General features: G+C 28.4%; 1 protein-coding gene across 1 annotated transcript in view; it reads left to right on the top strand.

Annotated features, from left to right (window-relative positions):
- LOC107452704 (adhesion molecule nephrin-like) overlaps positions 1-14,881 on the top strand; it is a 435,364-nt gene that overhangs the window by 214,006 nt on the left and 206,477 nt on the right. The window contains exons 5-6 of the mRNA XM_071188109.1: positions 6,602-6,754; positions 14,296-14,463. Of these exons, the coding sequence (XP_071044210.1) occupies positions 6,602-6,754; positions 14,296-14,463 (321 nt within the window). The remainder of the gene's footprint in view (positions 1-6,601; positions 6,755-14,295; positions 14,464-14,881) is intronic.

Raw genomic sequence — 14,881 nt, 5'->3', positions numbered from 1 at the left:
GAAATATAATGGTCAGCAGTTTCACACAAAATATAAATATTTTCTTTTATATGATGCATTACTTATTCGAATGCTATTGCTAATTTAAACATCATTGAATATCAATATTCTAGTAAATACGATCACTTGTTGTAACTGAGCAGATTGTTTTAACGCATAGCAGAATGGAAACAGCTTACAACTCCGTGAAAAATTACGGAAAGTTAGAGAGCAACAGTGAGTAGGAGGGGGGATTTTCTAAGTTTTAAAATACAAAAACAAAAAAAGTGTCAATGCGTGTTCTTGATTAAAATAAAGATAAGCAATAGATAAATCCAAGTAATACACTGAAATCTCCAATAAACGATCATTTTGACCGATAATGGCTGCTCTAGGTTGTGCTATAAAATTTTAATGCATTGTTATTCAAAAGTAGGAGTCAGTAAGCTGGTTACGAAAGTTGAGTTTGGTATAATTTTAGGACTTAGCTTCACTCAAAGAGTATATACGATCAAAATGACCGCTATGATCCTTCTAGTGTTCTCATTGCTCCTAACTATTTTTTTTTATGTTACGGTACTTTCAGTTTTCTTTGAAGTTGTTCAGTTTACAAATCATTGAATCTAAAGATTCGTTTTCAAATGAAAATTCAGAACTTCTAATCAATTTTTTATTATGCCTGGTTCAGATTCAATTTCAATTATATAAATTTTAAAGATCCCTGTTCCGTGTAATCCCTGCCATTTTCATCACTGTAAAATGCTTGCTTCTTCTTCTTTTTGTGCCTTGGGGTTCCATATTCGATAACCCTATGTAGTAATTCCATCATCAATTTATATACTTTTCCAGCTTTACCTTGGAGCTATTGTCGAAATTCGAAACACATATACTACTCATCCAATAAAGCTCAAATATTGTATATTAAATGATCTATTTTCCTTTATTTTGTAACCATTGCTGCAGAGCCGACACATTTTCGGGTTTACGACTACTAATGTTCATTTCCAACTACCACCGTTCAACTCGGTAACCTTGTAATTTTTTTAACAAAATACAGAAAACAAGGTAACTCCTGGATCAAGTATTAGGAGAAAGTTTGACTTCGTGGGAGACTTTTTGATGGAACTAACCCGCATCTGCATTACATGGTGAGGATAACCATGATGACTTCTCGCGGTTAGCATGACCACAAGGGGACTCTAACACACGATCCGTCTATCACTGAGGATATTTTACTTCAGCCCTGTGGTCAGTGCGAGTCGAGTGCGGAACTCGCATCGACACTATGACTTAATTACTATGACTTAATCTTTTAAGACTTGGTGTGTTTAAATGACAACGAATCAGATGCCATAACATAATTTCTTGGTTAGAACCTTATAACTTACTGATTTCGATGCAAATATTTTGGTACGATAATCAAACACATTTTCCCTAACAAGATTTAAAAAATAAAGTTCCGTTCGACTTTCTGATACTATTATATTACTCTTAAATTCTCAATATTTTACGCTAAAATTTGTTCTCTCCTTATTTTTCAAACTTGGAGATTTGCAATATTCTACTAAAATTTCAGCATTACGACTCATTGACTTAGTAGTAACATTACAACAAAGATTATAGTTAAATTTCTCTGAAATATTTTGGTGAGTATTTTATCAACTTCTGCTTTTAAGGGATATAACTGAGTTCCCCATTCTGCTCGAGTATTAGACAAATTTCCTCTTAAAAAAAAAAAAACGATTAGATATTGATGTTAAATTCTTAGTTATCTTAGGAACATAATGCTGTTGTTGCAGAGAGGTAGGAGTAGTACTGCCAACAATTGAAAATTTTTCAAGATTTTTTATTTCAAATCATATTGGTAAAATATACCGTGTTCACATGTGCCCCCCTCTCCCTTATGTGCATTAATTTGCCAAAATAAAATGTAATAAACTATTCTTAAGTTATGAACCATATGAACCACATGTGGTATCAATACCACAGTAATGGAATAAAATAAATATCCATTTCATTCCTCATATTTGAAACAATACCTACTCTCACTTTACATCTAAAATTAGTGGTATACAAAAGGAAAATTACTACGCCGAACGATTAGTAATTTTCCGATACTTACGAATCAGAAAAATTACTAATCCGTTTCAAACTTAAAACTATACTGGTACTGCATAATTTGATGCAAAATAACGCTTAAGGAAAATACGTATTAGGCAATTAATATTTACTTTCAATAGAAAGCCTCAATAGTAAATTATTACGGGACAAATTTATCACCCGAGATGAGTAGCGAAAATTGACGAAACAGTTATCTATAATCTTGATATTTAGAATGATCAGTACATATTTGAGCGATGCTTTATAATATGTAGGGATTAGTTTAGAAAATTGCAAGACATATCATATGATTACAATGTGAGTGTAACTAATACAAAATGCCTATTTTGTAAACTAGAGACTTTAATATCTCTAAGGAATTGAGATCAATTACTAGTGTGAGCTTCTGCAACTACTACTTAGAATATGAAGTGTGTACAGAAGTAGAGAGATGCATAATTTAATTATGACTCTTGAAACGGGCTTAGAAGCGATTGCCCTAATGTAAGTTTGAACAGAGGCTAGAATTTATTAGTCACCTATAAAGGAATCACCGAACAAAGCAGCAGCTAAATTTATGAAACTAATCAAGTAAATCATATTAAATGCTCTTTCCTAACTACAAAAGCGCATTAAAACCCTTTTGTCTCTAATGTAGAAGGTACTTTATTTAATAAAAATCTCCACCTACCATCAAATACTCGATATTTTTAATTATTCTAAATACTCTTGTGGCTTTGGAATATGATTTTTCTCAAATCAATAATTCTTTTATCATGTTAACTATATCGTTCCGTATCAGATTATTTAAATAAATATTCTGCAGAAATATAATTATATTTAATATTTTGCATTAATTGTTAGAATCTTTAAACTTGTAAAGCTAATAATATATTGGTCATTTATATTCAGTTGCAGTTTAAATATATGTAAATTAGAGCGAAACATTTTTCAATAAAATAAATTTAAGTGGGTGAAATGTTTACTTCGTTATTTTATGAATGAAAAATTTTATGAGAATAATTACAATCAGAAATAGCGCATTTTATCAAGCAATAAAAACAAATGCATAAATTAATACCTCAAATAGGAAATGATAAATATTTAATTAGAACTAATTTATTTTGAAAGGAGAATAAGTTTTTTGTTCAACGAATAATCAGATGTGCCAATCTTTCATATATTACTATCCTGTAAAGATAACTACAGAGCAAACTCTATGATTAACATAATATAACGAGATAGTATTGTGTTAGAGTACGTGTTCTTAGAGCAATGTACAAACCTACTAGCTCAAAAATTGAGGTTTTTTTTTAAGCCACATTTTAGTTATACAACCGGTATCTTTCAAACAGAAAATTAATTCAAGTTATTTTTTGTTTGAAACATACCGTTTAAAGAAAAGTTTAAATAAGACATTTGCTGTTTAAAGCAAATAAGATTCATCTCAGAAAATAATGCTATAACAAAAAAGAAAAAAAAGAAGAAGATAAAGCAAAAAAGTATTGACCGTTTTAGTTCCCAATTAAGAATGGGTAAGCTCAAATAACTTGAAATTTGATAAACTCGATACTTAAGAGCATCTAAAGACAATGAAATGAAGAAAAAAAATTGAGTTAAATTCTACGATTTTTTTCGTTTATATTAGTACACTGAGAAAAAGAAAACTACCATAATTTGGTAAAATGTACAGTGTTTTTTCTAGCATTATGGAACAACAAAAGGAAATAAAACAATAAAATTAAAACTCAGAATTTCTGGTAAACTGTTATCATATGAACTGAAAATTTACGATTTAAATACCGCATATTTTGGGTTGATTAACAGAATCAAGTTTTTTCTTTCTTTTTTTTCTTCTTATTTTTTTTAGCCCGAAATGCCATTAGCATAGTATGCGATCATGTTAACAGAATTTTTTTCTCATTTTAACATTACCGTTAAACCTATAATATAGAATTCTTGATAAACTATTTTGAGTAAACTTGTTATGGAAAGTATTTTTATCCTAATAATGCATTTAAAATGCTAGAAAAATTATTGTGTCAATTTACTTTTTTACGGTAACTGAGTATCAGTTATGCGAAAAATAAATTTACGCTCCTTTTTTTATGGAAAACTAATTTTTTATTTATTTATTTATTTCAAAATAAATTTTTAGGAATTAGCAGAATCCTAGACTGTGTTTTCTATGAAGTGATGATATTTTACTTTTTTTAGCCTCAACTGAGCTATTTTGTTAATCACACAGACATAAAACAGACTACGTTATACTAGTGATGAATTTTTGGATTAAAGATTACATATAACGTTATATTTTGATGAAAAAATATACAAAACATTACCTGAAGGGAAACATGTCAACTGAGCTGAACTTTTATCCACATCAAGAATTTATAGTTAGAAATAAAAATTTTATAAAACTGCATTTCTTTCTTTTTTGAAAAAAAAAATTTCTAAAAAATATAAGTTTTAACCCACTAACGGTTCCACTCGTAAAATGGCGCATTTTAATCTGCAGTCTTCATCGCATAGCAAAACCCGTTTTTCCATGTACTTTGATGGAGAAAGAGTTTTTAGGGGAGAATATTCAATTTCTCTAAACTACAAGTGGTTAATGAAAAATAAGAATATTGAATTAATAACAAATGGATTGAAAAATTTAGGTTGCGTTTTGTGCCATTATTATGATAATTTGTCTTTTTGATTTTAAAAATAAATTTCTTTACTTTCGACCAGAAAAAAAAGACTAATTAGAAACAAAAGTTTTATTTTTTTAAACAAAAAATTACTTTAATATAAGGCTTCAAAATAGATTAAAAACTATTCTGTATTACATTGCATTCAATGTTTTGACTTTTTCACTCTGATAACTAACAGCCATTGAGTTTAAAGTAAATGGGAGGGCGTTCGATTTCTAAAGTGAACTGACAAAGAACTAGTCAAAATTTATAGATCAATGAATTTCCTCATTTAAGCCTACAGAGTTGATGATGAGTGTACTATTTAGACTATCATTCATTCATTCTTTCCCCTTCAATTTTTGGACAGAAAACAAGCATTGAAAACTTTAGATGTTTTATAATACATATACTTTAAATTCGAAATAATTTATCCAATTCATAATAATTAAATATGAATAGTATATAACATTAAATATGTATATTTGGATTAAAACATCAAAATTGACACGCTGTAATGTAAAACGATTTTGAAAAAAAAAATGTCCTTATTAGAAGTAAACACTGTTAGAACTTTTATTTAAAATTGTTGTAAGATAGCCAGCAAAAGACTTTCACTCTAATTAAACAGACAGTTTATGGCTAAGAACGTATTTTATCTTTACGGTTTTTAATCCGTTTAATACTTGCTTGGTTAACAATCCATGAATACAAAACTATATTGTTTTTTTTCTAAAACGTGAAAAAAAAAATTAACTGGACATTGGAGGCAGTTTAGTAACTTTATGCGTGAATGAGAGCATCGTATTCTAATAGCCCAGGGTCACAAATTTGGGAGGGCAGGAAACTGGATACTCTTCATGTGCTGAATCGGTCATGAGATTGACAAATCAGCCCGCTCGACTTCAGTGTTCCCGATGCAAGGAGCAAAGTGACTTCATTAGGTGGGCCTAGTTTTTGCTATAAAATTCTGGTTGCTTAACCGTATTAGGAGAAATTAGTTAATAAACGTTATTTTTCACAATTAACAGTTCGAATACCATCCAATTAATGGTTATTTAACTGTTTTGCTTGAATATAATAGAATAACAATGAAATAAATAGTTATTTAATTTTTTTTTCGAGGAACTTCTAACAGTAAAGAGAAAACACAACAATGAAGAAAAAATGAAATTTTTTGCTCAATGAAAATTTTTACAGATGTAGTCATAGTTTTTGACATAGTTATTGCTCTGGAAATTTTGACATAGTTGCCATGCATTCAGCATGTTTAGAAAAAAGTTCTGTCTTTTCTTTGTAAATTGATTTTCCGTCAATGGTGTTAGGTAGGCATGATGAAATGTAAAGTTTATTTTTGTTCAGGAATCTTCTGTTTCTATTACAGGTGAATGAGAAGTTGTGCTTTTAATAGTGAAAATAAATTTGATTAAGCTTATCAGTTGGGCCAGAACATTAATATCGTGTTCTCCAGGCGAATGTGTTCAGGCTAACAAGCAGCTTAAAAACAAATTATAAGTCAGTCTCACATCTCTGGCGAACTGATATTCAAAATGAAGGGAAACTGAGTTGTACGTAACAAAGCATTTAGACATTTAACATTACTAAACCATTGATAACAACAATTTTTGAAGATAAAAATTCAGAACTCTTAGCTCCAAATTAATAGATTTCCATTACCAATATGGCTAAAAGTAGTGGTAACATGCCTGCACATCGTTTGGTAATATTGTTTTAGTTTTAATTTGATATTATTTTTTCTGAATTCCAAAGATTTTTCTTAAATGCCCCACTAATATATAAATAGCTCAAGCATATAAATTTTAAAACTACATCTTTTCCCACAGTTCCACCAAAATTTTTGTCCATAAATGATTTACCCAATGGAAGTGAAATTGAAGTGAGAGAAGCTGAAAAAGTAGTTCTTTTATGTCAAGCCCTATCAAGTAAACCAGCTACTATTCTTAAGTGGTACCGAAAAAACAACGAGTTGATGCCAGGTAAGAGGCAATTACTTTATTCAATTGTATGTTATTTTAAAGTAACGCCCTTGTTTTAGTACCTTCTAATTTTATCTTTACAAACTATTATTTTTTGCTTATAATAATTTTATTATTTACCACAAAAATGGTCAACTTTGTTTCCACAAATTAGGTCTACGGTCACCTGCCATGCATATGAACCCGAGATAGATTAGACAAATATTACCACAATTACGAAAAAATTATGACAAGAAATTATTTTCAGACACATTTTCAATGAAAAAAATATATATATATATATATATATATATATATATATATATATATATATATATATATATATATATATATATATATATATATATATATATATATATATATATATAATAAATAAATAAATACAAGAATACATGAGGAAAGTTGAGAAAAACAATAAGTTTCCTTTATTGCACTTAAGCTGCAAGTAAACAGAACACATTAGATAAGTTCAAAATGAGGATAAAACAAAGAAAAATTATAGACATATGAAAAAAAAAGGGGGGGGGAATATTAAGTAAAAAATTCACAAACAGTTAAAAAAAAAAGAAAAAGAGGATGAAATTTTATTTAAAAAACCGAAAGAAAAAAAAGGTATAATCTTTTCATCAGCCCACACGATTATATCCGCAAAACTGAGTGCTTTCTGATATTGTATTAATAATGCCAAAGCAAAATATATTAATACAATAGTGTAAGGAGCACTCAAAAAAATTTTTTTACAAGAATTACGACAAATAAATAAGGACACAAAGATTAAAAATAAGTAAAAATAACCTGTAAAAACAGAAAATAAAATAAAAGATAAAGGAAAAACAGTATAAAAAATGGACTATAAAGCGAGTAGCGAAATCAGATCTACTTACATGGACGGCAGGGACTGAATGACGGCATGATGGACAGGAAATTTTTCAGGAATGATTTAAATTTTTTTTTGCAGAAAGATTGCCAGATTACAAATTATGAAAACAAGAGCGCAAATTGAGTGTAAATAGAGGGTTTTAAAGTGCCGTTCTTACTGCACTACTAAAGTGATCGTTTTTCTGTGCATTGATTTGTTAGTTACCAAGGATGGACCCGAAATGGGTGTGCGCAAGGTAATATTATACTGGATAATTTTAGAAATTGACCATAAATAGTTTTAGAAAATAGATGTTTATTTAAGAAAAATATAAAATAGAAAAGAGAAACATAAATTGCCTGTTTTTCAAATAATTTTAACCACGGATTTGCGCGAAATGGATTAGCACATGGAAAAATTATATAAATTATCAAAGAAAAAAATTATAGTCCATTATAGCTTTATAGTCCATTTTTTATACTGTTTTTTCTTTTTCTTTTATTTTATTTTCTGTTTTTACATGTTATTTTTACTTATTTTTACTTTTTGTGTTCCTTTTTATTTGTTGTAATTCTTGTAAAAAAATTTTTTTGAGTGCTCCTTACACTTTTGTATTAATATATTTTGCTTTGGCTTTATTAATACAATATCAGAAAGCACTCTGTCTTGTGGATATAATCGTGTGGGCTGATGAAAAGATTGTATCTTTTTTTCCGGTTTTTGTAAATAAAATTTCTTTTTTTTTTTAACCTTTTCTTATTTTTTTACTTATTATTTCCCCCCCCCCTTTTTTTCATGTGTCTATAATTTTTCTTTGTTTTATCTTCATTGATATATATATATATATATATATATATATATATATATATATATATGTGTGTGTGTGTGTGTGTGTGTGTAACCGTAAATAACCGACCGAAATCAAGAGACTGTCAGCTTACTTTCCCTCGGTGAATGTCAACAATCAATACGCTTTGGTAAAAGTCCGGAATATTTGTTATATCTACTTTGCTATTAATTGACTCGTTGATATTACAGTCAAATCCCGCTATAGTGAGCCTTCATGGGACCGAAATTTCGGTTCACCATAACCGGGACTTCACTATATCCGTTCAGCAAGCAATTTTAACTAATAGTTCTAAACATCCTCTCGTATCACACATTATATGAATAAATGACCAATAAAATGAAATTAAAAAATAACTGAAAAATAATATGTAGCAACAAAAATGTGCTAACTTTTATTTTTTATTACTCTTCGTCTTGCGAACAAAAAAAAATAGTAATCTTTAGCTGATGAGCTACCCTCAGCATCAGATATGGAAGCATTTCCCGACTCTCCGATAACACTCCCAACTTTCCGGAATTAACGTTATTTTACTTTTTAAACCTGTCTAACCAGCCATTCCAGCACATAAAAGTAGTCTCAGCAAATTCATCAGCTTTGACTTTAAGCATCTGTAAATATACTGGAAGTTTGCGGCTTCTCTGAATGCTGAACCAATTCAAAAATGATTTTCAATAATAAAGCAAACAAGAAAAATGCTTTTTGCTACATTCCATGCTGTTAATGATTTGAAAAAGCAGTATATGCATTTATTTCGAAGTAAAAATTTCAAAATTATTACAAAAGATGAAAAAAATAAATCAGTCTATGACTGAAAAAAGTCCGCCCTATAAACGAGCGCGACGTATGGGTGTGGCAGAAGTCGAGTTCTTGGCCATAGATGGCGCCACTAGAAAAAAGGAACATTCGCTCCCCTCTGCCTTAACAGGCATACGAAAACAACAACAACAACAGAAAAAAGTTCATAATATCCAACTTCCTATCTTTTTTTGGTTCACTATATCCACAAAAAATAGCATTATACGCGTGTAGCACAGCACGGGAGCGAGCATTTCGTTCACTATATCTGGGAGTTTACTATAGCTGGGTTTAGCTGTATTATATTTATTCGATATTTTAATATCTGCTGAGAATAGATTAGGAGAATCATTAGTGTTCGGAGTACCGGTTAAAGGCATTCTGAGCAGTGGCACTTGACTTCAAAAAAAAAAAAACATTTATGTAAGGCATACCGAGCAAATGTATACCGGGCAGTGGCACTTAACTAGACATAACTAGACTTAACTTGATATATTTCAGACATTTACCAAAGCTACTCTGCTATTATCAACAACCACCACTTTCACAGTAACGTATATAAATATAAACCATCAAACCAATTTATAATCAGAATTTAAATTATTACTATCGATAAACATATTGCTATCTAAATATATAAAACACATATTAACGGCTTTCTGTCTTGCAATAAAGATATCTTTTGAATTCAAATTCTCCATTTCATTTATTGAAAAACGAGGAGAGAACTGATGCAGCTGCTTTGAAATACACCGTAAGGAATGTTTTCTAAGGAATCGAAGAAATTTTCTAACCAATATTCAAAGCTCTAAAAAGATTTTTACCTGAAAGAAAATGAAGTTTCCTCACCTACGCGTATGGGCCAAATATGTCATACTATTTTCAAATTTTTCTTACGGCTAACACAAATTCTTCAAATATTTCCAGTAACAGTTCCTTCTTACTGAAAATATTTTAAAAATCAGTAGTAATACGTTAAGAATAAGAAATGCCTCAGTATAGCACTTTTCAGTTCATATCTAAAGTTGTGAATCCAATTTTCTTTTTCCTTTTAAAGTGTTGTAAACTCTTGAAAACCTCTATTCTTTGGGATTTTCTCACTACAGATATTTGGTACCGTCTTGAACAGATATTTTTAGATATTTTTACTGCAAATAATTGAATTGCTTTGAAAGAAGTTTAAGTTTGGAAATATAGCTAGCGAACAGCTGCGAAAATAATAAGAGGCTCTTTTCAAAGTTTAGGCTGAAGGATTTCTATTTTAGAGCTATTTAATAACGTTTTAAGGATTTGGAGACGAAAAAAATCATAAATAAATTTAATAGCCTTGTATAGATTTAATTTTTCAATAAAAGTATTAAAACATATCAAAATTACATACATATATGTGTAATTTTGTAATATATATATATATATATATATATATATATATATATATATATATATATATTAAAAGGACAATGGAATTATATTATAAAAACTTGATTTAATAAACGTGAAGGTTCACTACATGATGCATTCCTTTACGAGGGAGGCATTTCGATAAAAAGGATAATTATCCGAAGATAAATATTACTCTTTATGCCTCACAAAGTGTAATAATAATGTAATTGTAAATGAGTTTTAAATTAAAAAATTAAAAAATGAAGAAAAACATACTTATATAAAGTAAAATGCCTACGTTTAAAATAAATTGACTAAGCTAACAGATAACAAAAATTAAATTACTAATAAGAAAATAATAAAGTATGTGCTTTTAGCTGGCATTTTATAAGATAATTGCAAAAAGAATGCAAATTAAATTTTATTGTCAGCATTGATAATAAAAAAAAAACTTTAAGAATGAAAATAAGAAAAACTTTTGAATTACAAACCCAGAATAAGAAAAGAACCTTACAAAAGTTAAATTGTTTATATCATTCAAGAAAAAAAGTTATAAGTATTCTATAAATTGTTAAAAAAAAATAATATTTCTTTTTTAAATCCATAAAGGAAAAAATGCAAATAAATAAAACCATTCTTTTTACACGCAAACGAAACTAGAAATAAAGACCAAACCATTTTACTGCTTTCCTTCTTCCACAGTGTATCCGCAAAAATAGTGTTTTCTAATATCAAATTAAGATACCTAAAAAAAATATATCAATGCAATAGTGTGAGAAGCTCCAAAAGTGTAAAAAGAATAAATAAAAGTAAAATAATGGATTCGAAAATAAAGTTTATCTAGTAAAAATCTGAAGAATTCGCGAAAACTACAAAGCAAAACCCGAATTGGAGCATAAAAGGAAAGAAAAATCCAAAGGGCAGAACGGATGTCATGTAATTACTAATATCTTACTATTGTAATTACTATTATCTAAAGTATTTCCGCTACTAAATTTCCAGATTTCCAACTGAAATTAAAATAAATAGAGAGTAGTAAGATATAGTTTTAAGGAGCAACTAAAGAACCGCGGTTGATTTGACCTTGGATTGAACCAAATACTGAAATTGCGCAAGGTAATGGCATATTTGAATGGATAATTCAAAGTTTGTAATTAATAAGTGGTCGGATTTTAAATACATTTTAATTCCAGGATTTTTATTGAAATAATTAATATTTATTGAATAATATTGGAAGAGATAGCTGGTTAGTTTTAAAATTTTAAGTCCCACATTCTCCCTAGTTGGACGGTAAAAAATATCAATGATGAGTAACCGTTATTTTTAAAACTAGGATTTAAATAAACATTTTTAGAAACATTAGAATTCCACGTAATTAGTTGATTTACATTAAACTTTAAATCATTGGGGATCAAAATTATTTATTAAATTTTTTTTTAAATAATTATTTTCCTAAATAATTTTTCCTAAGGAATTAATAATGCTTCGTAATCATGACAACAATATAATTGTTAGTAAGATGACCCAAATTAAAAAGATATCACACTGAATAACTTCTATCCTTTTCAATATCTTTTATTCTCAGTATTAATGGTCCTTAGTCATAATCTCAAATATGGTAATTTACTACAGTTCATTATTAAGTAGTTAGATGCAAAATTAGTTAGAAAGTTAGATGGAAAAACACTCTTCCTTTAATAAACGGATTTAACTCTTGATGGATTTGGGTTTTTGATTTTCAAAATACGGAGTTAGCTTCAATTAAAACATATAGTTCTAACAGAGTTTGGACAGGAGAGTGTTCGAAATTTTGGGAATTTAATATTAATTTCAGTTTTAGCATATTTCACCATAGCTCGAGAGCTTTTTATGTGTATCGAAAAATTTTCGCATTCATTTACAAAATTCCTTTATTCAAAGATAATTTTTCGCAAAACTAATTTTAAGAATTAGATATCATTATTTTATTATTATTTATGAAAATAATCGAAAAATATTGAATTCTAGGGCATAAAAATTTCAAAACATTTTAAAGAACTTAAATTTAAATGATAAATCTAAATTTAAGCCGAACATTGCCTATTGAAATAACATTCCTTAAACTGATAAAATATTAATATATCTTACAGTTGAAAAGATTCTCGACAACTATTAAATGCAAATTTAAAAAAATAATGAATAATTGTTAGAAATATTTGCTGCGTGGAAACATTCGGTAAAGCAATATTTATTTAAAAGATTTAAAAAGAAAAGATTTAAAAAGTTCTGAAGAATTATGCAAAAAAGGAAGAAAATTAATGACTTCTCCACTCTTCATTTTGAGATTTAATTTTAAAGACTGATTCTCATACGATATTAATATTTAGCATTTTAGAGATCAACCCTTTAAACCCTACCACTTATTGAAAATCATATTATAGGAACAAAAATTATTCAGGGAAACATATTTTTTTCTTGTCATTTTTTTAATAATATCATCCGTTCCTTAATGTTAGCTGTCTAATACCCAAAAAACGATTTTGACTATTGGCAAACATTTGCAAGTGTTTTTTCATGTATCACACATCGCGTGTAATTGTTCCAAAATAATAAAAATCAAGAAATTCAGGGACATAAAAATGTACATAATGATACTCATGAGAGTTACTTTTTGTTTGAGACTTTTGGAAAGAAATTCTTCAATTCACCGTAATAAGATGAGATTCTAATGGCTGGTTAAAGGTGGTAGTTTTTGAATTTATGGGTAGTTTCTTCGCAATAATGGCTTATATCGACCCTTTTTAGAAACTGAGTTTTAAAGAACCTCATCAGAATCTTCTACTGCCTGTAGCGGAATCTCGAAAGAAATAGAATATATATATCGAAGTGATCTACATAAACAGCATAAATTGAGAAAAGATTTGGAGGATCGAGGCGTCGTATTGTCTATGAATTTCGGATTACTCAGAGATGAAATATCTATGCAAATACGCTGATCAAAATAAATTGAACTGTCGGGAAAACACAATCCTATCATCTTTCCTAGAAATATTTATTATTTTTTTTTCGTTATAAACTTGTATATAAAAATCATTTAATGCAACTTATTTTGTATTCATTGAATATTATTTTAATTCAAAAATCATTGGAAACAATTTTAAAACCCTCATTTTCAAATTTAGATTTATAAAATAGCTTGAATTTACCAATATTGCAACGGTAATATAGGTGCACTAAATAAAAATTGGTAAATAAATAAAAATACTTCTAAGAGCTTGTATCTTCTAGAAAAATATTCGTTTTGTGTGAGGATTATTTATGAGGAAAAAAAAAACGATTTTTGACAGAAATTTTATAACAATTATTTTTTCAAATTGTTGCAAAAATTTTTCCTTAATAATATTTAATAAATATTAAGATTCATGTAAAAAACAAATCTATCGAATAAAGTATAACACTTCAGAAATTTTGTTAACTAGCTTCTAAAAAATATTTTTAGTTATTTAATAAAATGTAAACAAAGGTTCCTAATTCTATTCTTCTATTATTAAATTTGTTTTTTTGGAATAAAAATAAGCAGAATTTATGTCAACTGTTTTATCTATCTATCTATCTATCTATATATATATATATATATATATATATATACAACACAAAAATACGGTTTATTCCCAGATGCATCAAGAACAACAGTGAGAAGGGAAGGTGAAAAACTTTATTCCACGTTAAGTTCCATAACCTTATATCCTAAAGGAGACACCAGTGGCTCTAGCTTTACTTGTGAAGCTTTACATCCTGCCCTAGAAAAACCTTTAAAAACAACGGTCGGCGTTGGTGTATTATGTAAGTATGATGTTTTCATGGTTTTTTGCTGACACATTTGAAACTGCAGTAATGCTAACATAAAGTATACCCTGTGTTTTGCGATTAGAATATCGTTATTTAAATCAATACTAAAAGAAAACACGAATATTTTTAATTCTAAATAGATAAAACTTCGTTGAAGAAACGCGCTGAAAAGCAGCAGGAATTTTAAAAAAAAGCAATAAAGGAAACGAAGGAAATGAAAATAAAAATATGGCCACCGAAGCCGACGTCTTCAGGGGGTACCGGCCTCGGTAGCCATAAAACAAAACCATTTCTAATTGAGGGAGAAGCAAATGCCTAAATTAACTTCCTCAGTACCCCGATGATTTTGTATAGAAGTTCAGGAAAAACATGAAATACAAATAACAAATTAAGAAAAGAAACTCAAACAAAA

Source organism: Parasteatoda tepidariorum, chromosome 12 (assembly GCF_982258835.1).
Source record: "Parasteatoda tepidariorum strain Cologne lab strain chromosome 12, Ptep-v5.0, whole genome shotgun sequence".
Taxonomy (NCBI): Eukaryota; Metazoa; Arthropoda; class Arachnida; order Araneae; family Theridiidae; genus Parasteatoda; species Parasteatoda tepidariorum.
Note: the sequence above shows the minus strand (reverse complement) of the source record. Positions and strands in the feature narration are given on the sequence as shown.